This window comes from Dermacentor andersoni, chromosome 4 (genome assembly GCF_023375885.2).
Source record: "Dermacentor andersoni chromosome 4, qqDerAnde1_hic_scaffold, whole genome shotgun sequence".
Classification (NCBI taxonomy): domain Eukaryota; kingdom Metazoa; phylum Arthropoda; class Arachnida; order Ixodida; family Ixodidae; genus Dermacentor; species Dermacentor andersoni.
This window is the reverse complement of record NC_092817.1, coordinates 23,417,183-23,442,087: the sequence shown is the minus strand read 5'-3', so window position 1 is coordinate 23,442,087 and position 24,905 is coordinate 23,417,183. Positions and strand designations below refer to the sequence as shown.

Genomic DNA, 24,905 nt, shown 5'->3' with positions numbered 1-24,905 from the left:
TAGCTCCACTGCGAGAGTACATACGTAAGTCGGGGAGCAAACATTGGCCACCAGGCGAGGCAAAGGCCGTCGCGTGTTGCTGTCTCTCTGACTCGTCCGCGCTGTACTTTGAAGCGCCGCCTTTAGGAAGTCCGGACCGTGAGCGCTTGACAATTGTAGAAAGTCTATAAATAACAGCACATGAACTTGGAGCTGAATAGCGCATACGAGGTGTGACACAAAAAAAAAAAAAAAACGAGACTGCTCCAATAAATTATTGTGCTTACAGAATCAGTTCTCTGTGACATTATCACCTTCAAAGTAGTCCCCTTCAGCGTTTACACACTTCTGCATACGGTGCTGCCATTGCTGGTAACAGTTCTGGAACGAGGTTTTTGGAAGGCCCTTCAGGCGATTCTCCGTTTTTGCCTGAACCTCTTCAACTGAGGTAAAACGGGTTCCCTTTAGCAAGATTTAACTTTGGGAAATAAAAAAAAAAGTCGCATGGAGCCAAATCAGGTGAACAAGGAGGAAGATGCCCCATCAAAGTAATGTTTTTGCTAGTCAGAAACTGCTTGACAGATAGGGCCGTGTGAGCGGGTGCATTGTCCTGGTGCAACAGCCATCCATATCACTCTGCAACTGTGATTTTTTTTTCCAAATTTTTTAACTAAGTCTTTTCAGTACTTCAATTTAGTAGTGTTTGTTAACAGTCCGACCACTGGGAACCCACTCAATCATTACCAATGCCATTAATGTCGAAGAAGACAATTAACATTGCCTTGAATTTTTATTTTGACATGCGTGCTTTTTTGGGTCTTGGGGATCCTGGAGACTTCCACCGCATTGACTGGCGCTTGCTTTCTGGGTAATAGGTAAAAATCCATGTCTCATCACATGTTACAACAGATTCCAACAAATTTGGCTCGTTTGCAATGCGTTCTAACATGTCCACACACAGGACTTTACGGTCATCGGACAGAACTTTTGGAACAACCTTCGCACAAATCTTCCTCATGTGTAATTCGTTCGTTAAAATGCGTCGAACAGCTTCCCTATCCAAGTTAACCAACTCTGCCACTGCACGAATACTTAATCTTCGGTCACCACGGATCACATCACGAACTTTGGCAATGTTTTGGTCTGTAATCGCTGACCTTGGTTTCCCAGCACATTTATCATCTTCCACACTGTCCCTTCCCCCTGAAAACCGCTTATGCCATTCAAACACACGTGCACGAGACAAGGTTTCATCTCCATAAGCCTCGGTTAGCATTTGAAATGTTTCCGTGGCTGATTTCTTAAGTTTCACAAGAAACTTGGTGTTGATTCGCTGTTCGGCTTTTACATCAGACATTTTTCCGGCAGAATGCAGTTGCACGTGTTCACTCAATGACGCAGCACTCCCAACTGGCGTGATCGGTTCCGTCGAAACTGGCCGCATGAATAGAGGAGCTGTGTGGGATGACGTCAGCAAAACAGTTGTTGCCAACTCCACTCTTTTTTTTTTTTTCAAGCTACAAACTTAGTTAACCACATATCTCCTTTCTCTCGTAAGAACCACTGCAGAAGTTTACCTCAATGCTGCCACTCGGTGAATTGCCTAACCATAAATATTAAAATAAATGGACACGTCAGCTCCAGGTGACGTTATACCAAAAATAAACAACCAAATATGTTTCAAGTTACAATTAATCTGTACTTCTACGACGACTGCTCCGGCGCTCCCGGCGCTCCCTCAGACTGAGTAGACGACGCTCATACGCGAAGTGACGCACCGTGTATGACAAGTGTGTTCGAGTGATCGATATCTTGATTGGCTGATACTAGCCGTAGGTTCCAGTCCTCTGCCGCATTACTGTGCAATAGAGTGCGGTTTGCTATAACAAGTGATTTGATTTACGTTCCAAAGCTAGACGCAGGGGCAACGACAAGCACCGTGCTTGAGGTAAGAGGTTGGGTGTCAGGACGGTGGCTCTGTGGAGTAATATCGACCAGCTGGAGTTCCTTTATATGCGCCTAAATATGAATACAGGAGCACTTTTGTACGTCGACCCTATGGCGGATCGCGGCCGCCTCAGAAAGGAGTAGCCATTAATCGAACCTGGGACCTTGTGTTCAGCCGCAGAAGCCATTGAGCCACAAAGGCGGGTATACTTCTTCATAAGTTGAAACCACCCAGAATTTAAAAAAAAAGAAAAGATAAATAGGGAGAAAAGACGGATAAAGAAATATGGCGCGTGATCGGTAACTACGTGCTTACTAACTCTGAGATCAACGTTGACTTCTTTATCGTTCTAAGTGAAATTATGGCGTCCCAGCTTATTGGAATTCGCCACATCTGGCGCGCATGTGCGCTCGGCGTAGACAATGTGCGGTATCGTCTTGTGGGTGCGCCATTATAACACGCTCTCTAGCTACGCGCCCGTGGGCCTCCGAACAATGCAAGTCGATTGCGGAACGTTATATGCAAATGCATGGTTCCGCTCGCCATCATCGCTCCAGCATTTACTGGTAGTTGAAAGGACTGACGACGACCACGGTTTGAGAAGGTCATCCGAGTTACACTTACTCGCGACATCAAGGAACAATAGAGTCAACTTGAAATTGCGCAACTTTTGTCGAATGCATTGTCACACATGAATCCCCCTCCTCCATCATCATCACCTCCTTCTTCAGAGGTGTCTCGCTTTGTACGGAGCAAGATTCTTCCACTTTGCCCTTCTTTCATTTAGTCAATCATTTTTCAAATAGTACACCTTTACTCCATCAATATTAAAGTGTCCAGAAGCTGTAAGTAGCGTTTAGATGACAGAACGTACAGAAGCTAATATGGCAACTTGCCAATGCAGTCATTTAGCAAAGGGTCAATATTACGGTTGAAGGCAGCACCAACTCGACTAAGACACGGGAAGAAACGATCCTGCGTCTTTGTTGTCAAGTTCGCACTGCCTGCAATCATGAAACCGGACCAACTAGCACGATTGCATTGTTTGTTTGGTTCATTTTAGTTTGAACTCGACTACAATCATGCTGCTGGGTCGCTTCGTGCTTGGCAGAGACATAAACCAGTTACCAACCGTTGTAAGGCGTTGCCACATTGTTGGCACAATGGCTTTGCAGTTACAAGCTAACTTCATTTTTCTTTATTCTCGCCAACTGTGTAAAGAGCAGCATATTTATTTATTTATTTATTTGTTTATTTTATTTATTTATTTATTTATTTACTTATTTATTTATTTTCGAAGAAAGTATTCACAGAGTCGTGTCACTAACAGAGCGGACCATACAGACTATACCCGACAGACTACACAACAAACATCGTATGCTAAGCAACAAAGATTGAACTCACAAAACTTTCTCGTTATGCTTTTTGCCATCAGTTGGCAGCCTTCGCTAAATGTCCAACGTCATAATCAGCTGGTGTCTGCTCTTTCGAGCAGTTCTAGCGTAAGAACTTTATTTTTTGAGATTATGAGAAGCAATATTCAATGTCTGAGCTCGCCAAAGGCCTGCAGGAACCACAGTTGGGACCTTGTTACCCCCCAAAGTACACATAAGCCTAGGGCATTTCTTATAGTATTCTTTCCTCGTAGAATTATTAAAGACATGTATAACCAGTGTCACCGCTTGGAGCATGCCATAGATGTCGCCACGACAAACTCGAGTTTCATCGTTTGCTCTCTGGGGATGCAACGGCTGTAACGAACGCGGACACAGTACGGGCGGCAGCCTTGAACGGGAGAAGATATCGCTACCTATTGCGTCACGACGCGTGACTGTGTTTCAGCGCCGACTTATCAGCCGCGTGAGTGCCACACAAGAAACACCACAGGGTCCACTTGAGGCTGACGCAGGACGCGTAACGGCCGCGCCCACCAGTAGTACATCCGCTTCAATCTCGAATTATGATGCACTGTCAATAAACGTGTAAACGTTACGTATCTTTATCCCAAGGTGCTTCAAGATCAATGGAACTAAATTTCTCATTGTAGTAGCGTTTTGCTTTGTACATCGTCTAGCGAATCACCGTACAAAAAATATAATTAAATCTCGCTTTATTCAACGGTAAGTCACGTCCTGTTCTGTCTTTCTCCTTCTGTAAAAATAATTGACTGAACGGCTGAAAGCGCATGAGCAAGATGATCGTTGGCTGCAGGCATTACGAGAAAGGGAGATGTGTTCCTTCACCATTGATGACGTAACGCGATACGTCGAACACCCCGGTCAATCATGTTAGTGCTTTCAGGGAAGTGGTCGTGTAGTAATACGCTGCGCTTAGCTGTAGCGGAGTTGCATCGCGTAACCGGGGAACCTAATTTGCCCGAGATCTATTGTCAATTTTTTTTAAACTTGGGATTATATACTAGACATAAGTGGCACAAACAAGTCGCGTACACAGATGTGTGCATCGTGGCTGAAGGGACACAACCCGCCGCGGTGGCTTAGGGGCTTTAGTGTTGCGTTGGAAAGCACGAGGTTGTGGGATCGAATCCCGAATACGGCGGCCGCATTTCGATGGAGAGCGAAATGCAATAACGCCCGTGTCCCGTGCATTAATTGGAGGCCCGTTAAAGATCCCCAGGTGGTCAAAATTAACCGGAGCCCCCCAATTCGGCGTGCCTCATTATCATGTGATTTTGGCACGCAAAACCCCAGAATTCATTCATTCAAAGGATAAACGCGTGAAATTACGTTGTTGAGAAAGCCAAACCCAGTGACCGAACCCCCAGCGCGTGCACGGATAAAAATTCATATGACACATTTGGTCGCAGATTCTGCATAAAAGAGTTATACGTAGCCACGTATATGCACATATGCAACCATGACTGACTGACTGCCACATGCTCCGCACGCTCGACGTATAGCTTCACGGTAATAGCAGCCTTACATGCAGAAAAAACTCGGCATTGGTCAGAGAGCGTTTGAGTACAAGCAAATTGCGGAACCGGAACACGCCACGAGACGGCGCGTGCCTCCAACACGGCTCTTGATTGCCATCGCAGGCGCCCGCAGCTGCTCAGAAAACAGCGGAAGCACACATGCTCGCACATGCAAATACACGCGCACGCACAAATACACGACCGCGTGCGCACGAGTTGTACACTGCGGTGTAGCGCCGTTGAAGCGAATCGGGAGAAATGGGATGACAGTGACGAATGGACCGAGAGCACTGTAGTGGACGTCGCTCGCGAAGCGATATTCGTTTCAGCTTCATTATTAAGTTATCCCCACTTTTTCGGAGCAGGAATTAGGCAAGTTTGAGCTCGAGATGTGTCCGCCAATGTCAGAAAACGGGGGCAGCGACCCCTTCCGCAAGTGCTTAGAGCCCTCACTCCTCCCCCCCCCCCCCCCCACCCGACGTTCGACCGAAGCAATAACGGCAACATCAACATCGCCCCCAGATATAAAAACCATCGATGTCATCGTCCGCATAGGGGCCGCGAACCGCTTGGCTTTAATCTATATCTTCATCGGGCGCTATGCAGTGCAAAGCAGTTGCGACAGGCGCGTTCTTCTCTTTATGGCATGATTGCTTGTGTACCGCACGAGAACCTACGACCGCACTTCTATGCTAATCCAGCACATATGGCGCGCACAAGCCGCGGCCCCTTCGACAGCTTTCACGAGCAATGCAAGCAAAAAAGAAACGAGAGAGACAGAGATGAGAAAGGAAATATTCCACGCATAAACAGTAAGCTCGGGGACAGGACCTCCCCGGCGCCGCTCGTAATGAGGCGCTGAGCCCGATGTCGACGCGCGATGCTTGCGATCACAACAATGGCGCAGCAGGCGCGACACTTCGTCAACACCGTCAACACCACCTGCTGCACGGGAGCGATGGCGCTGGCAGCAGCAGACGGCAGCTCGCGTGCGCATTGTACACTCTCGAGTTTGGAAAAAGTGGGGGAGGTGATGGGCTACCAAAGCTCCACCTGTGCCCGCGGGCCATTGAATACCCACTCGACGTTATTGCTCACGTGTGCCTGCATTAACCGTGTTCAAAGGACCGCGTTTGCTTTCTGTTTTGTTTACTTAGTGGCCGGCCTGGCATAGGCGTTTGGAAAGACGCGAGCACAACTGCTGGGTGGTGCTGCAGACGTGAAAACTCGTAAAACGTCGTCAGTTCTTACTTATCCATGTGCCGCCGTATGCTCGAAACAAGCAGGCGCTGGAGTTTTCCGCAGAGTGCCGCTGAATCCAGAGGCGCTGAAAAGAGATGAACAGTTACGTTTTGGTCTCGTGAAGAGGAAGCCCTTTGTGCGCTTCGTGGTAGTGAGCTGCGTGCGCGACAGGTGCTTTCGCAAGCGAAACTTTCATTACTCGAGGCGCGGGAACAAAAACAAGCCGTTGCGTTTCGAGCTTATTTCGAGTGCACGCGAGCCTTGTTGATGCCTTTGCACCTGCTACAAGATAGGGGAGGGAAGGGGAGGGGGGGGGGGGGGGGGGGGCTAATCGAGTCGACCAAACTGCGTTCAGCTAAAACACTTATACTATATCTTTTGTACGCAGTTCAGATGTTTACATTCTGTGAAGTACAGGCGCATTCATACATAAGCCCGTGATATTACATGAGCATATATTCTGAATCTATAAAACTGTGCAGAACGAAAATAATACACGATATTCAATTGCGTCTCAACAGTGAGTCGACCAAGGTCAACGAAAACTACATAGAAAATCCACAGAAGTCGCATACAATGATTTGTGTATGCAGGCAAGTACGCACGATTTTTTTCGGGGGGGGGCCCCAACCCAAGGTAACTTTTCTATGCAAATGAGGTGGACGGTACTTTTACTAGTACAAATGTGAATAATGCCCACCATTTGCCATAAAGACGCGTAAAGCCGCAAAAGAGAATTGAAATAACGTGTATCTCACAGGTACGCCTGTGAGATACACTTCTTCTTCACTTGGCAAACAAAGAACCACATCAAATGGACTCGCAAATGAAAGGTGCGCGGGAAGAACCTTACCAAGAGCAAGTTAACAAGCGAGAGTGCAAAATAAAGATTTCTAGTAACGCTCTTTGAATTAGCCCTGGAAGAACTTCAGATAAATGTATATTTGCGCAACAGTCACCGTTCTTTTGCATCCCTCGTTTACTGCTCTACTAAGTAGCAAAACCGACTCGTGTCTTTATTTGGGAAGTTGTGTAACGATACGTGGTCACCAGTCCCGTACAACCGCGTAGAGCGCAGGACGCTGCGGTTCTAGACGTACTGCGCCCACCGCGGAAGGTTATAACCCCCCCCCCCCTCCCCACTTTAGCACAGCAGGGAAGTGGCTACGTCAGGTGGCTCGATTGATAACTGTAGAAGCGTAATTCAAAACACACGAAATTATTCTCCAGTTCCGGCGGCGTTTTCTCTACTTCCATTTTTAAATAAGAAGATGTTGATCCATAAATATTTTCACAAACAATTTTCGCTTTCCCTCCCTGTTTGGCTGTTGCCTTGGCTTTCTCGCTTAGTAGATCGCTTAATTTCTCATCTCCTTGCGACTCTTGTTTCCAGTTGCCAATTTTGCCCGAAACGTGCTGTACAAGAAGGGAAAAACCACACGGGGTAACGGGTGACAGTCATATTGCTTATGGGTTTAAGGATTATTGCAGGGTCTGATAATGAACGATTTTTCGCAACATCTTATTTTCCACCTTATCTAACCTTATCGTGGATATATGGTCCCGAGGATCTGCCAGCGTCGCGGCGAGGTGTCACTCGAGGAAATAATGAAGCAAAAGGAAAAGTTAAACGCAACTGGCGTTTTCTCCGGCCACATCTCGTTCCACGAGCATACAGACCAGCCGACTCTGAACCGAATCCCTTTCCTGGCCCCTGGATTAGTATAAACAAAGAACATTGAACTAACGAAGCAACAGGGATGCGCGTGATCGTTGAATCGATGGTGACATAAAAATTGTGTTGGGCATTATAAATAAATAAAAATATTATAATTAAAATAATAAATAGATGGTGCAATAGATGGTGACAACTCAATTCATCTTGATTTCATCGTGCAGGCACCGAATCGATGACAAAACTGGCCTCCACACCCCAGGAGATGCCGATAACTACCGCCCTCCAAAAGGAGTGAAAAAATTGACAACTATTCCACTCCGTGAAGATGGAATGGCAGCGAAAGCTGACAACAGTCAAAGCTCTCAAACGAAAAGCAAAGTGTTTCACATCCGCTGCCGGTCGGCTGAATATAGTGCAATATCGGGCCGACCCGCGGCTGAGTGAAGCAGGCTTTAAGAACTCCCCATACGTAGGCCGATCCCGAATATATTCAAATACCGGGCCCACCCGCGGCGGGGGTGAAGCAGGCGTTAAGCGCTCCCCACACGTGGGTCCATACCGAAGTGCAATGCCTGGTCGACCCACGGTGGAGGTGAAGCAGGCATTAAGAACTCTCCATACGTAGGCCGATCCCGGTGATATTGCAATACCGGGCCCACTCGCGGCGGGGGTGAAGCAGGCGTTAAGCGCTCTCCACACATGGGTCCACCCCGAAGGTAGTGTAATGCCGGGCCAGCCCGTGGTGGAGGTGAAACAGGCATTAACTCCCCATACGTAGGCCGATCCCGAAGATATTGCAATACCGGGCCGACCCGCGGTGGAGGTGAAGCAGGCATTAAGAACTCCGCATATGTGGGCCCATCCCGAAGATTCCGAAGGGCGCATTAAAGGTTCCCGAGTCCACAGGGGTATGTGCCATTAATCTTGGACCCTTTTTGCACTATCACCAGGCTCGGCCCACAACATGATTTTTTCTGTTAACGGACGCCGAAAAAGACTACGGAACTTAGTCATACACTGCTTTCGCTGTAAAATGCAGCAGAGTGTTGACCGCCGAGTAGATTGATTTGTGAAAGCTTTAGGAATGTGTGTGAGCGGTGCCTTGGGCGGATAGGGGGAGGGGGGGGGGGTATGCCGCTTAATTTCGGGGAGGGGGGCCCGGGGGGGCCCGGGCCCCCCCGGGCCCCCCCTTGGGTACGTGCCTGTGTGTATGACTTACATAACAATGCCAGAGCGCGTGCCCTTTTGTATCGGCGTCTTTGTATCGGCGGTGAAAGTCCAACCGCCATGAAAACGAGCGAAGGAGCCGAAGATATATCAATTCGCTCTAAAACTGCGCGAGCGGATCGTATAAAACTGTGCCATTTTCCTGCTTGTTAGCTACACAACATTAGCTAGCATCTTCTTGTTATCTGAATATTTTGTAACTCATCTCAAAACAGGCGTCGCCGTTGTGCCAGTGGTGTTATTATTTCGGTTCATTTGTCCGAGCCTTATTCACTTGGTTTTTAGTTGTTCTAACCGGACATCTCGGTCCCTGAATTCGTTTTTTGTTCAGTTTAGTAGATAACATTCTGAGTCATCATTTGCCGAACTGCTGCTTCTTAAAGTGCAAGAGCCTCATTTTGGGAACGAGGCGCTTTGCCAAAAGCGCATTGTCATTTGTATTAGGTGAATTAGAGATGAGCTTTTTAATATATGATAAAATACACATTCTACCACTATTCTGGCGCGTCCTGCTACAAAAAGGGCGCCGGCAGATCGTAGGCACGCGCAGCTGCAAATTACACGCTATAGGATAGCAGTGCTTGGCGGATGTCTTAATTATAGCTCAGCATAATGACTGCACTGAAACACGCACTCTACTTCTCCATGCTAATAAGTGGAGTGCACTAATAAGTCCGTTCCGCCGTTCCACTTCTCATTTTTCCAGATAGCTTGCCTCGGATTCAGCGTGAAGAAGCAAAGTAAAGCGCTAATCGATTTCACTGCACATTTTAGATGGGGATACCTCGAAACTTCTTTAGCTTCTCAAGATTTATAATCTATCTATCTATCTATCTATCTATCTATCTATCTATCTATCTATCTATCTATCTATCTATCTATCTATCTATCTATCTATCTATCTATCTATCTATCTATCTATCTATCTATCTATCTATCTATCTATCTATCTATCTATCTATCTAATCTTCAACTTGTCGCTCCTCCGGTGAAACAGACAACAAAATCGATAGTTACTGATTATGTATTGGTGGGCCGCCGAGCTCCTGTAACTTTAACCTGCTTCCTATTCACCCCTCGCCAACCCCCCATCGTACCCCCTTCAGCCTCCCGCTTTCACCTCGCCTTTTTTTTTACAGTCCTTTATTTCTTTCTGCTCTTTTTCTTTAAAAAAATCAAATCACACATGATGATAAGACTATCCTTGAACCGGTTGCAACGCCGAGTCACGACATATGTGCGTCCGCTCCTAACGTTGAATGCGCCATGACACACTTTTTTTTTCTTCCGTTGCAGAAGCAGCCGTGGGTAAACACTCCCCGCGATAACTGCCTAGCAGGGACATGCTCCTCGTCTGTTTTTCCTTTCTATGGTAAGTCTCAAGCTTCCACTATTTGTGCGCGTTGAAAGGTCCCGGTTCGATGAACCGACCTTTTTGAACACGAGCTGATCTCTTCTTAGACGAGGGAAACATGTTTTTCTATAAATCCGTGAGTCTTTCGTACACTCGATTCGCACGGAAACACAATGTCTGTTTTTTTCATGCGTCAATGTGCTGCCACTGCAGCGACCAGTGTAAGCGCTGTACGTATAGCTTCGCCAGCTGCCTCGTTGGGGGTCGCGTGTCGCATCTGTATTGCATGCGATATACACAACAATACTGAGCCGTATTCCCGCCTTCAACTAGCATTTTGTTTTATTTCCGCGCACAGGACTTGAGGGCCAACGCTTACTCTTTTTCTATAGCCCAAGCTAGATTGTCGCGCTTTATACTGCAGAAGATGTCTAGTTTCGTAGCGTGGTAATACACTATATGTGCAAGAGGTGGATGGTAGTACCGAAAGCTATTAGCTATACAGACAGTTAAGTAAAGATCACAACTTAAATGTAAGTACAATGCGGGCAGGACGCGGAGTCTGTAAGGTTGTAAAATCGAGCGTTAAAATGGCAAGGAGAGTATAACGGTGTTGGTTAAAATGGCAGAGCGCAGGGAGCCACTTTACATTCTGTTAATTACCTTGTCAGTGGCCGCTATTTGTGGCCCGTGGATATATTGTCGAAGATGATGTTGATGACGTCACGATGGTGCGTAATCACCACAGTTGCGATGACGACACGAAGAAGGTAAAAAAGACTGAATGCAAGCTCGGTTAAGTCGAAAGCGCCAACGTGTCAGCGTGGCGTAGGTTGGCTGCTTGCAGTCGAGCGGAATACGCGCATCTCTAGAAATCTTGCGTTTACGTTTAAAAGAAATGATGTGACCCCGCCTCGTGAAGGCACGGTCCACCTTAGGCCTGCTGTGTGTGTCATCAACATACAATCAAACGCGGACAAAATGCAATATACTAGAATACGCCACAATAGGTCGTGGCTTCTTGCAGGTTCTATCGGCATCTGTAACAGTGGTCTAATTGAGCTTCCGAAACTTACATTTAGGAGCACACGACGCCTATAAACCGGTTATATGTGTATATATATATATATATATATATATATATATATATATATATATATATATATATATATATATATATATATATATATATATATATATATATATATATATATATATATATATATATATATATATATATATATATATATATATATACATATATATATATATATATAGAAGGTGATCTAACAGGGAAACACAGTACGACATGCTCGGGGCCAAAAATGCTGTAGATATTACTGAGAAAACGGGCAAGCTTTCGTGTAAGTACTCTGGCCGGTGAAAAAAAAAGAATAGAACTGAGAATGGTTGTTGTGGGCTTTCTTGTAGAAAATAGAAAGTACACCAAATGTTATTAAACTTATTAAACTTAAAGAACAGTATACCGAAACCTTCTGGCGCTGTGAATGCTTGCCCTGTTCGCTTCGCAAATCCCAATGATAACGTGCTTAAAGAAAAGCAAGGATGCAGATGGCAGAGCTTGTCCTTTTCTTACTTTTTTTTTTCATTTTTGTCACTTGTTCGCACAGCCACATGCGCAGCAACCACGATCACGTGCTTTAGCGAAAGATGCAAAGTTGGGAAAAGAGAAGAAAAAAATAATAAATGATGACAGGCCCGGTTGTCTCTAAAACAAAAGTATAACAGGACTTTTAATTTACCTACAAGTGAGATTCCTGACGAGCCTAACTGCTTGCAAATAGAGGACAACGACGTTATAAAACCTCATGTCGGAGTGAATCCTTGTTTATTCCCGGTGCATATGCCATATATAAATTCGTTGCAAATGCGTCTTCAAAGAACGTTTTATTGTTTTAATAACGCGAAATTTGGGTCAACATTTGCCTATTCTCGTGTGCAAAAATGACGCGTACGACTCCCCCATACTCTTCGATTTTGGCGTATACATGTTTGCAACAGTTTGCAAACGTGTCAATATTTCTCACCGAACACCTTCGTCGGACGTTTGACTGTATAGCCTACAATTGATAGCGACTGTTTCGTCAACTGATGCCCGATTGCGGTTTGCGTTTATGTTACCTTTGCACGCACCTGTACATTATTTTAAAGATGACCAGAATCCAATATAGCAAGGGTGCCCGTGCGATCGGTCGCAAGTTTCCGAAAAATGAAAACCATTAAAGTCAGCGTTTCTCTCGCTGCGCTTGTCTCTCACCCGGCCCGAGGCTGCGAGACGCGTCGTGTTAGTCGCACGGAACCACAGAACGTGCTTCTCAATTCTTGAAGGTGCAGCGATATCAGGTGGGTATACAGCGTGGTTGGTGTTTGTGCGTTTGGTAAACGGAAAAAAAGGCGAGGATCGACGGTGATCGCCCAGAACAGCCAGCCTATATAGGACGCGTAAAAAATAACGTCACCGTCCTGCCTTCTACACAGCAATGCATCATCAATAGAACGTCTTCTGAAGCGATCAATCCGCAGTATGGATGATGGAGAGGGGGGAAGGGTATTTTAGTTCGGCCTTAGTTAGGCATTATTCAGTTAATTTTATTACTTTAAAGACTTCTAACAAAAGGGGCATTACGTAAGGGGTTAATTTTAGCTTTAATTAGGCCTTAGTTCTACAGTGGTTGACAGATGATGACGATGACGACGATGATGCTCGATAGCGCGTGCGATCACTGTACAGTGTCGCCGCGAGAAATGAGCGAGCCTTTCGAGAACTCTCGAGAAAGCATCCTCGCGGACATTAGTGCACCGATGTATTCTTGTTGGTGCTTATTATTAATTATCTGTGCTACATTAGTGCCGCGACTGTGACAGCCCCGCACAGAGCTTTCTTCTGTCGGGCTTATGAGCCGCCACTCTTCTTGCCCGCAGACCTTGATATAAACAGCTGCCGTTACCTTGGCTTTGGAACCTTTGAGCCCTAGTTTGTAGGCCGACAGCCAGGCTGCTGCCTTGTCACTTGCCATGTAATAAAAGTATGTTTTTGAACGGCTGACATCCTAGGCGCTGCGTCTGTCAGGAGCGACGTTTATCTTGGACTGAACCAAGGAGTGACATGCTATGTTCCCTCTGGTTTCGCGTTCCCAAAACTGTCATGACCGGTATTGTATACATCTAATGCCTCACCGAACTTAGAAATATTTGGGCAAATGGTCGTGTGAATATGTGTTTCTTCAAGTAAAAGCAACTTAATGTCATCATTACCAGCTTGGAAAAATTTTACGACTAGCTCTGCGACGAGCTTTCTGGCATTAGCTGTAGCAGAAGTTACGTCATCACTGCTACGCATCTGAGTCATCAGGGAAAGCTTAAAGAGAAGGTAGCTCGTCAAACGCTGTTCCTGAGTCGCGTGCCAATTTCCCTGCAATTGCCGCAGTGGAGCAAAGGAAAATTTAGCGAAGCACTCGCTTCTTGCAGTTTTACTTCTTACATAATTTGTCTTACGTTATTATCATCATAAATTAGCATTGATAATGTTTCCCCCCAAAAAAGCAAAAATATGCTTGAAGAACATCATATTAGCATGTTGACTTCTTTCACATCGCTGTTTTCTGTTTTTTGTCGACTGCTGACTGTTTTCTTCAGTGCAGAGGAGTTTCACGGTTAGCTTGTGCAGCATTGTCAGAGCTTTCACGGGACATACTTAAGCTGTTGGGAAACATTAAAATAGCACGTTGTGCTCTTTTAGAGTGATTCACTCGAAGTGTCACGAGGTTGCCCCAAGAACGTCATCGCGCGGACGTCTTAGTTGAGATCGCCCCCGTATATGTGGTACCGAAACACATACCTCCTTTTGTATGCTAGCCGAAGAAAGCATTCTAAATGTGCACAACTGTTCACTCTCGTATTACTGCGCACAGCCTGCGTAAGCGTCACATCTCCTGTAACAGAAACTAACAAGTGAAGCCATTATGTGGGACATTGTGACGCACATTAGCATCACACAGCCGGTTGCAAACGCTCGGTTCTTTTTCTTTTTCGGGCCACCGCAGGCTTCTCTGTGACGTACATTTACTAACCAGCGACACTTCATACGCTACCGAGTCAATTTTTGTTAGATACCAGTACAATGCCTTATGTTTCTCTAGCTAACCTCGCGTTCGTATTTTCTGGCAGTTCCAGAGGGAAAAATAGAAACTCATGCCGACACAGACTTTCTTTTTCTCTCGAGCACGCTCTAGTTTCTTTTCCACGGGGATCTCTACCACTGTGCATATTGCAATTCTAAATGCGGCATTTCAGAACAGGTTGCGTAGATGACGGAACATCGGTGTCGCAACGCTTGTTTTCAAGCCCTCCGGTCCACTGAGGCGCACACCTGCAGGGCGGACGGCGTCGTCGCCGAGCTGTTCGCTTTGTGCCAAGGCAACCTCCTCGAAGGCGCCCACTGCCGCGCGCGCGCGATGCGCGGGAACGCCGGAACAATGCATCCGCAGCGAAGCGAAGGTCGCGCGCTACGACGCGAAGGAAGGCTCAGACAAAGAGGTCAACACGGGTGGGGAGGAACGCCGCACAGAATTAGGGTACACAGCTAAATTAAACAATCTGGAAGAGCATCGCAGCAGTAAGAAGTCAAGTAGAAGTTGCAGCGAATATGTGCAATGAAAACCGAAGCGAGTGTTGAGGGGAAGATAAGAAGAACCGTTTACCGGTTAAGAAACGGTCAGGCAAGGAGGCACAGCATCTCCTGTGTTATCAACTGCATTCTGGGAAGATGTACGTATTTAGGGTGTTAGACTGGGAGGGATTAGGTATATGGGGATCGATTAGGAACGTCTCAACAACCTGTAGTTTGCAAATGAGGTTGTTGCGTTCAGCAATGCCGGATATGACTTGCAAAAAATAAATGAAGATTGAGGACCTTAGACGACAGCGTCTACGAATAGGTTTGAAGATTAATATGCAGAAGTGGTAAGGTAATGTTCATAGCCTAGAAAATCAACGATAAATTGTGACTGAAATATGACCTCTGGAATCTGTGCCAGAGAATTCTGGGGACTTGGGTCAGGAGAAGTAAGTACACAGAACAATAAGAATGTGTTGGAGCGCCCATACGGCTGACGTTACCAACCATGTCATGAACCGTAGCTCGCTAGCTATACTTGAAACGAAAGTGAACAATCATTGCAATGTACCGGTATTAACAAACGGGCAGAAATTTAGAGGTTAACAAAGAAACTTGTTGAGGAGCCCGCAAAGAGCAATGGAACGGTAAATGATAAGCGTAACGTTAAAAAAACAGGAAGACCGCGGTGTGGGTTAGACAGCAAACTGGAGCAGTCGATATTCTAGTTGACATTAAGAATAGACGTAACTGAGCCAGACACGTGATGCGTAGCGCAGGTAACCGGTGGTTTATTAGAGTTGCAGAATAGGTGCCAAGAGAAGGGAAGCGAAGTCGAGGATGGTAGAGAACTACGTGGTGTGATTAAATTAGGGAAGCTTGCTGGCATAGGGTGGTGTATAGCTTACGCAAGAGAAGGGTCATTCGAGATATGCGGGAGAAAGAAGCTTTCATCCTGCAGCAGACATAAAATCGTACGACGACGACGACGACGACGACGATGATGATGATAGAAAGAAACTAAAGCAGCAACAGGAACCGCGCTTAGGAAGGCGCGTTACCGTACAGAGTAACACTTGCTCGCAGGGCTAAGAAAATTACGAGAAGGTATAGAGTTAGCAACGAAGTAACGAAACAGTTGCAAGGAAAAGAAGTGGCGAGAAAATGAGAATGTTAGTGAAAAGAAAACGTCTACAGGCGCGAGAACAGAGCGACCAGCGAGGCTCATATAGGACAGGGCGTGCGTCCCCTCTCCTTCCCCTTTCTTGGCTCGAAGGAGAAGTGGCGCCTGCCTTCCGGCTGACGAAATCGCGTGCACATGTCGTAATGCCGCCGCCGCTTTCTCTTCTTTATGCCACACCCCCCTCTCACCTTTCTTCTCGTATCTAGCTCTCTCTCCATTTGTCTTCTTCAAACCCCGCCTGTTTTGAGCGCACGCTGAGCCCAAGGCCTCTTCGATGCAGAGACGGTTATTTTCTCTGCACGTGCTTCTGCGTCCTTCACATACACAACCCAAACACACACATACACACACTCGCGCACGCACGCAGGCACGCTCGTTCGCTCAGTGGCACACCTTTCAAGCTCCACTAGGGAGCAAAGCCGTGAGTTTGGACCGCTTCCCAGACAAACAACGTAGGGTGCATCATTTCCGCGGGGCTCGCCCCGCATTCTCGGCCTACCCCGGATCTGTCCCGGAGCGCACCCCTCTTCCTTTCCCCTTGTCAGCTCTTGCTGTCTCTTTCTCGCGCTCGCCGCGTCCGTCGTAACCTTTCATATATCGGGTAACCTAACCAGGTTACCCGAAAGCGCTGCCTCCAGCACTGCCACAGCTCTGCCCCCTCCCCAAGTGCGACCTCCACGGTCTATTCAAGCCGGCTTTGTTGTTTGCAAATTAAGTTCGGGTGCGCGGAAGAGGCTTTAAAGTTGGAGAACGGTCCTCAGTGGAAAGGAGGACAGCATACATTCAAGAGCGGGCGCGGCCACACATCCGCGACTGCCCGTCGGACGTTACTGCTCACGAATGTTTTTGTCGTTGTGGAGCCTGCTGAACTGTGCGCAGCCGGAAGACAAAGCAGAGCATACGAATAAACCGAGCGCCCATGGCATCAATTATGCCGCTTTAAACCACAAAGCGCAATGCATGGCGGTGGACGCGCGCGCTCTATGGTACGTTTTGCCGACACACAGAGGAATGAGTACTATATAGCAGTAGAACGAACCTATAATAAATAAATAAATAAATAAATAAATAAATAAATAAATAAATAAATAAATAAATAAATAAATAAATAAATAAATCATCTGTATACCGTACCTACGAACAACCCTAAGGTCTGAGTGCTGGCGCACGCATACGTTAACAAACAAACAAGGAACTGCAGGGGAATATAAATAAGAAAACAATGAATAAATAGAGCAAGTTTGAAAAGAGTGTGCATACAACAAAGCGCAAGGTACACGCAAAAAAAGGGGGAGGAGAAGGGCAGATGAACAATTGTGAAACTATGACATAACAACGCAAAGCTCGGAAAAGAACGATGACAGCGAGTTGGGAAATCTATCGAGATCATGAAAATTAGCATTATAAATAATAATATAATAATAATAATCATAATAAAATAATAACAATAATAATAATCCATGGACTATCGCTGCCATCGACTGCATCTCGCCGTAGTGAGTATGCATATATGTGACCCTTAAAACTACGTGGACCATTCGTTTATTTCTTTGTTTATTATCTTCTCCTCCTCTTCTCCTCTTTTAATTCCCTCCTTCCGAAAGAGCAGGCAGGCGTTGTGCTATAGAGGCTAGAAAGGTTCTTCTAGCCTCTATAGTTGTGCCCTTCTCGTTGGCAGATGTCAGCTTGCTCCCTCCCTGTTTCCTTTGTGTGCTTGTATGTTTCCATAGATAATAATAATAATGATAATAATAGTAATAATAACAATAATAATAATAATAACGACGACGACGATGATGATAATCTCGCCGTAGTGAGTTTGCATATATCTCACCATTAAAACTACGTGGAACAGAAGGAGAACAGGAGCGGGAGTGCCGTACCTTCTTTTGTCCTTTATAAACATTGCGCGACTTTAACGCTTAATTGCAGCGTACCAAGAAGACACGGAAGTAGTTTATCTAAAAACTGCAACAGTGCACTGCAAGCTAATAAGGTTTCCGCAGCTAACAAGGCTTCCATTGTAACGCCAGCACCGCAAGCTTCACGCGGGTGGTCTTCCTTGCCCGACAACAATGCGGCCCCACGATGTCCTACAATCGCGTATCATCATTAAAAAATTTACTGCATAAAAGCAATGGAAAACATCCAGCTATGGATAGCCATCCAACCACACAGCTTGTGAAACGTCAATGAGGAAATCATAAGAAAGAAAATATTTGATAATTCCAGAGGCTCTTCAAGGCGTTGCCTGAAAGCGGGGCTTTACAGAAAGAGGAGACATTCGCGTACTGCGGAAAAGCTGAGAATATCACTAAACGTATTTATTGCTGCTCTCCCCCCTCTCCTCCTCCTCCTCCTGCCTGGATCGGTTCCGGAACCCCTGCCCACAGATATGCACATGCTGAATGGCGAACTCTCCAGTGCGTTGATGTCTATCTCTGATCATAACACGGGCAGCGAGCGCGAACGCGTTTACGAAAGGCCCCAACCAACTGTGGCGCCATCGTACGGCACGGGCAGCAAACAGGACGGGCTATCCCGCCGGGCTTTGTCACGCCGACGAGACGACGCCGGCACTGGCACGCTTCCGTTGCTCTCTTTGTGTTCTTTTGTTTGCGTTCAGGTCGTCGAGACGCGGTTGGAGCAGCGCGGCCGGCAAATGGCAGCGCGGCAAGTCCTCCTCCTCAGGGAGGAGAGAGAGAGAGAACGTAGAGCCCTCCTCCATTCGGAGCCCGTCACGCGCGCCTGGAGTAAAAAATAAAACTATCGTCCCTGCCGCCTGGCGAGTCAGAGTTGAAGTGCGTTTCATTCAGGCAACATGGGATACTCAACAAAGCAGCAGATCCACTGCCGGGCTTTCTACCGTTATTTGTGAGTATCGCGCGGCCGCATCCGGCACGCATCTCTCGTTTCGTTTTTCTCTTTTCTCCTCATTCGTGTCACCTCGCATGTCACATCTGCTGATGGCTTTCACTCCGTGTTAAAACTCGTTCTGCGTGGCTAACACGCTTCTGCTGTGCCTATAACTTTCATTCGTCCGCAAGCTTTTCTTTCCCTTGCGCCTGACTGTTTCAGAGACGTGTCCCTGTTCTCATATACTGGTTCTGTGCACTCTTCTTTCAAAGTATTGGAGACCTAAATCAACAAATTCGAGTTAAATCAAGGAACACTCACGTTTTTACGCTATCAAGTTGAAAGTAGAAGCAGTTCTTTGGTTTTCTTCTTATAACGCCCTTTCTGTGGTGCCTACAGATGGCTTCATTTTCGAAGTTCGCTGTGTCTAGAAGCAGTGGCAAAGGAGCGCGTTTCGCTGTCAACTCGCTTCTCGGAAAGCTAGCACACCGAGCATAGTCGAGCTTTCTTGAGTTCTACGCATCATATGCCCAGGCGCCGGTCTAGAGAAAACCGTTTCGCTTATCTAGGGCACGCGCCGCCTGTTTCGAAATGCGCATCATCCTCTCATCCGCGCCGCGCAGCTGCGCGCCCCATTATTGTGACCATTATTTTTCGTGGAGTCACACAGGCGGTCAGGCGACGGGGACACCCCGGCGCGCTTCCGCCGCGCACGCCCCGCCACGAAATGACTCGTCTATACGCGCGTGCGATTTTTTGTCGGCAAGATCGCGCGCAGGCCGCACGCCTATCTGCTCGGAAAAACACCTCTCTCTCTGGCGCCTGGCACAAGTTCAATAGCTGCCTGCCTGGGGTTTTCTGTCCTTGACAGTGACGTCACACGGTCACACCATAGGCCGACAGGTCGTGGGCTGCTAAAAAGGAAGCCGCTGTGCCGCGCGCACAACCCTGCAATTTCAGTTCGCCTACTTCGCCGGCACGTAAAGTGAAGCGCGCAGTTGGTGGCGGGCGCGCGGTTTTTGTTTCGTTTTAGATTTCGTTTTTTTTTTTCGTCTTGTAGAAGAGGGAAAGGAGGTCGGAACCGTGTCTGCCGCGTTGGCTGCTGACTGGCTGTGCCGCATCCTTTCCGGCGCTCATACTACTTCGACATCACTTTCATCGGTTTTGCGCATTCCGCAGAAAGCATTTTCAAACGTTGCGCGACATCGTTTCTTCGGAACTGATATGATAACTGACTCCGAGCGAATCACCTCTCGCTAAAGTAAGCACGTTCAACAGTGAGCATATATTTTTTTGCTGTGGTTCTTAAACACAAAACAACCCTTAGTTTTACAACTACTTTTGCATGATCTAGTTGCGGAAATTCATATTTTACATGACTTCGCTCACGAAGCTGACCCATCAGTGAACAAACCGAAACCAGAACCTGAAAGCGCTCCTAGCGGTTGCGAATGAAATCAATTTTTCAGTAGTCCCTCCCCCTTTCGTAAAGTATTCTGCTACGGCTGGCACCGAAGCAGAGTAGCAAGTGTCGCGTGTTGTGGTTGCTGTGCTATGTGGCTAGTGCCGTCCATCATGAGTTCATCGTATTCGGTAAAAGCGAACACATCGTGATCCCACTGAATTAGTTTTGCTAAGGTCCCTAAGATGAGCGGCCACATGTGTGTGGCTGTCCGATGTTCACTTAAGCCTAGTCGGCTCGCAGCGCAAATTGATTCATTAAACTAAGGACACTCAGATGATCTTGCAACAGACACGATAATACGCTGACTGTTCAGCATAGTTAACGGGATAATCATTACTGCTGGTAAACAGGTTTCTTGTGCGCTGACGGGTGTTTGCTGGGAGCACATGATGTTCCGCGAGACGTAGGAGCAGAAACCCCAGCATTTATTTGTGTCGTCCAGGCGCTCAACTTATTGCCGATTCGTTTCTCTTCCAAAGTGATGCTGTCCAATAAACAATTGCAGTTAAATGGGCTCCATATTTGGGTAAGTTAGTTTAGTACCAACAGTCACTGAGCCGTTGCACGCTTGTCCTACTCGCGTTTTTCTTTGGTTTCTTTGTCACGGTTAACTTACGTTGTGTGTGCGTGTCAGCAAGCCGGCGTTACGTGAAAGTGACGTTACACGTCGTGTTACGACATCAAGGCTTACACGTGCGGCGCACTTCCCATTCCCAAACGTAGTCGCGCCGAACTCGCTTACATAGTGATGTGCATTCGTATCGACAATTTTGCACAACGCGTTGCCGTCTACCTTGGCATATATGTCACTTTCTCTGCATGAAACTGCTCGTTTAGACGTCTCGCATCGTCCTGTTGAAATCGGCACTTACACACCCGAACACACAAAACGTATGTTACGTCCACGCTCTATCCGCATCGTGATTTTCTAACCTGAAATAACAGTACTATCTGCTGATCGTGATCTGTAGCATGTGCTTTTAAGAACGCTTTGACGGCGCTCGCGCTAGCATGACCTTGTGCAGCTTGCTTCCACGGGCTTACACGCACCGTCGATAGCGCCGCTAACGCATAACCACGCGTCTTCGTCAGTTTCACGTTTGCGCCCATGTCTTGTGAGCCTGGCATGTGTGTCGCCTGACTCGCTGTTGTGTGCGTGCTGTCGTTTCTCCAGTGCACACGTATGTGGATTTGGAGTCCTTAACACCCACAATTTCTCCTCCAATTTCTCTTTTTTTTCTTTGCGTGGCTGCCTTTCCGTGTGGCTTCTTCAAATGCTAGAATTCTGCGAAAAAAGTAAGATTTTGCAAATGGAATTGCTCCATTCTTCTTGTCCATTATGTGTGATGCCTTTAACAGCATCATCTTGCCTCTTTGCCTTGCATCACTTCTTGCAATCGGCCATTGCCATTCATCCTGCATTTGTTGTCATTTGTGTGCGAAACATTTGGACTTAACAGCTGAATCTGCTGCTTCTTTTTAGAAAACAGCGGTGGCCGACATTCAAAGGAATGCAGTCGGATCCCCAGGGGTTAATTCAGTTGTGTGGTATGTTGTCTACTGTAGTAATCAGTAGTTACTGCTTCTTTGTGAAAAACTGCACTGCAATGGGCCATCTCTTTTTCTGTTTCTTTGTCAGCTAGCTTATATGACCCTCTAACATCAGAAATTCATGTCAAAGTCATTGAATATGTAAGTATCATGGTGCACAATCTTTTAAAGCAGTGTTCCGAGTTTATCCACTTGTGCTGATTTCAATTCCTGTTTTGGGCATTCCAGTTGCAAAGAACAACACAGTGTGAAAATGCTTTCATTCTTTTGATATCTGATGATCAAGATGAATTGACATGTAAGGTACGTCATGCCCTTGAGCAGAACTTGTTTATCTGATATTATTCAAGACGAGTGACTACCAAATGTGCTCTTATACAGCCGACAGGTGTGCAATACATTGTGTAATGTCCATGTGTAGGTAGTAGAATTAATCTATGAACAAGCAGAATACGCGGTTTAGTGCATTACAACCAACTTTAGTTGAAATTCTTGGAAGTTTCCATCTGTGTTCATCCTGATACCTTTAAGCTTCCAAAATGGAGAGAATTGTTTGCATGCATGCATGTGCACGCATGCATGCAAACATGTCTTATAGCGAGGACCCCCAGTAGTCCAGATAGATTCCTTAGATAACATGCGAATGTTTATTGGTGAGTAGCCTGATTTGAAAACCAAGGAACTCCTGCGGCCGTGTGACCTCTGCAGTTTAGTAGACGTTCTGCCTTCACTGCCATGGCCGATGGTGAGGGCAGGTAATAATCTCCCAAGGTTAGGATATACATAAAGAACTATCAAAAAGAGTAGATGGAGGGACAGAAACTGCAGTAGTTCAATTTCTAGAGCACCACATTCATCATGGGGAAATTGTGGGATTGGCTTCCAGTTACTCCAAGTTATCCACTTTCATTACCACAATAGCAAATGTAAATATAGCCATCCTGTGATATCAACTGACACTTTATATTTAAAGAAATGCCCATTCCTGCTATGCTTTCCCTGGCTTCAGTATCTGTTCGCTTTATGTGGTGCTTACTTGACTAAATTTTGATGCCTTGGTTATCTTTATATTTCTTGCTGCAAGTTATAGGGTTATTTTTAATGCATTGCATGCTAAGTTTTCTATAATTAGGTAGCTCTCTGTTCAAGGAATGAAATTTTTTTAATGTAATACTTAGCACAACACTTTGTAAAAATGTGTGTGTTCGTGAGAGTGGCTGTTCTCAAATTTGCTTACATACCTGAAAAGAAACTGTAATAAAAGCGACCCTTTTAGTTCATCTATTGAATAGGAGTTCAATAGGTTTGCAAAATATTTTTTTGTTGCTGTGCTCTGCCATTGCTGAATTCTCAACCTTCACCTTTACAGGTAGTTGGTGAAAGAGTGCTAGAAGAGCCAGCCAAGCTTTTGGTGAGTCCATCGCATATTACCAAAGGTCATTATGTCTTCTAATAGAGCAATTAATGATTAGTGTCTACTTTGCCATATTTTGTAGGTCTCAAGCAATAGCTTCAGCTGTGCATTGTCTGAACGGCGGCCCATCTCTTTGGATGACATACATCACGTATGTGTAATCGACATCATACAGTGCCTCCTCATGTTTGAAGACTTACATTATGTGTCTCCTACCATAAATCAGTGATGACAGTGTTTCAGCTTGCATTGTTTTAATGTCTGCATGCATTAATGTTTGCACACATTGTTTTAATGTCAGACAAGTGAAAAATTTATTCATAATGCTGCACCATTCAATCCCTTCATTGTGACACATCAGATCTATTATACAGGGTGTCCCAACTACAATGCGCCAACATTTAGAAATATGCACATGCCACGTAGCTGGACAGAACCAAGGTAATGTTGTTTGCCGTCGCTTGGAGATACTCAGATTATTTTTTGCATTCTGCCTAATTACATAACTAATTTTCATTAATGAATCAACTCAAATATAATTATATGAAAAATCTAAAGTAAAAAATTGTAGAGCGACATGAAAAACTCCAGATACAGATTTCTGTTGCTCAATATGTGCTACATAAATGTTTTTCCAAGCATGAAAGAAGCCCACGAATACACGTAGAGTGCCTGGAGCGCCCAGTTGCGTGGCCATTTTGCGTATATTTGTGGCTTCTTTCACACTCGAAAAAACAGTTTTATATAGCAAGTACTGAGCAACAGAAAGCTGAATCGGGAGTTTTTCATGTTACTCTACAATTTTTTCATTAACACCTTTAATCTAATTATAATATTTGAGAAGTTGATTAAGACTAATTATGTAATTAGGCAGAATGCAAAAAATAATCTGAGTATCTCCAAGCGAGAGCAAACATTACCTTGGTTCTGTCCAGCTACGTGGCATTCGCATATCTTTAATTCTTGGTGCATGATAGTTGAACCACCCTGTATATGTAAAGCCTTTCTCCATGTTTTAAGATGACTTTAAGAGGAACTAGGTATAGGAAAGTGGCTTCTATTCAAGGTAAACATTTTGACGAGAGTCTTGGTTTATGTTTTCTTGACAAAATAGTTCCTCTGGTTGAAACATTGAAGCTAGGCTGCTACTTTCGTATTTTTGATGAAGACAACTTCTCTTCTCAAACACAAGTTTTCTTGCCAGAATGTTTGCACTGGACTTGGGCTTCTTCCTTTTTTGTTCTACTTCTGCTTAGGTTTTCTCATAAATGCTGTCCCTTATCCCCCAGTTTTCTTCTCCTTTTTGCTCTCTTAGTGGAATAATGGCAGTTATTCAAGGAAAGGCAAAGTGCCATTAAAGACATAGGTTCACTGGAAGATGGAGGCTTGAAGTAATCAATACAGCTAGAGTTCGAACAAGAAATTTTGCTGTAGCCA

The 24,905-nt window shown here is 45.8% G+C and overlaps 1 protein-coding gene across 6 annotated transcripts in view; it reads left to right on the top strand.

The window, feature by feature from the left end:
• The window catches only part of LOC126535858 (cGMP-dependent 3',5'-cyclic phosphodiesterase-like), a 206,528-nt gene that overhangs the window by 152,018 nt on the left and 29,605 nt on the right, over window positions 1-24,905 (top strand). Inside the window, exons 2-9 of one of the 6 annotated variants that reach the window (XM_055073503.2) lie at window positions 10,306-10,381; window positions 20,983-21,029; window positions 21,785-21,799; window positions 21,987-22,051; window positions 22,143-22,195; window positions 22,283-22,357; window positions 23,424-23,465; window positions 23,551-23,619. In XM_055073503.2, the coding sequence (XP_054929478.1) occupies window positions 21,013-21,029; window positions 21,785-21,799; window positions 21,987-22,051; window positions 22,143-22,195; window positions 22,283-22,357; window positions 23,424-23,465; window positions 23,551-23,619 (336 nt within the window). In that variant the 5' untranslated portion in view covers window positions 10,306-10,381; window positions 20,983-21,012. Of the gene's footprint in view, window positions 1-10,305; window positions 10,382-18,949; window positions 19,057-20,533; window positions 20,632-20,982; window positions 21,030-21,784; window positions 21,800-21,986; window positions 22,052-22,142; window positions 22,196-22,282; window positions 22,358-23,423; window positions 23,466-23,550; window positions 23,620-24,905 lie in introns of those variants that run through there. The other 5 variants (XM_050182699.3, XM_050182700.2, XM_055073504.2 and 2 more) reach the window with 5 other exon arrangements.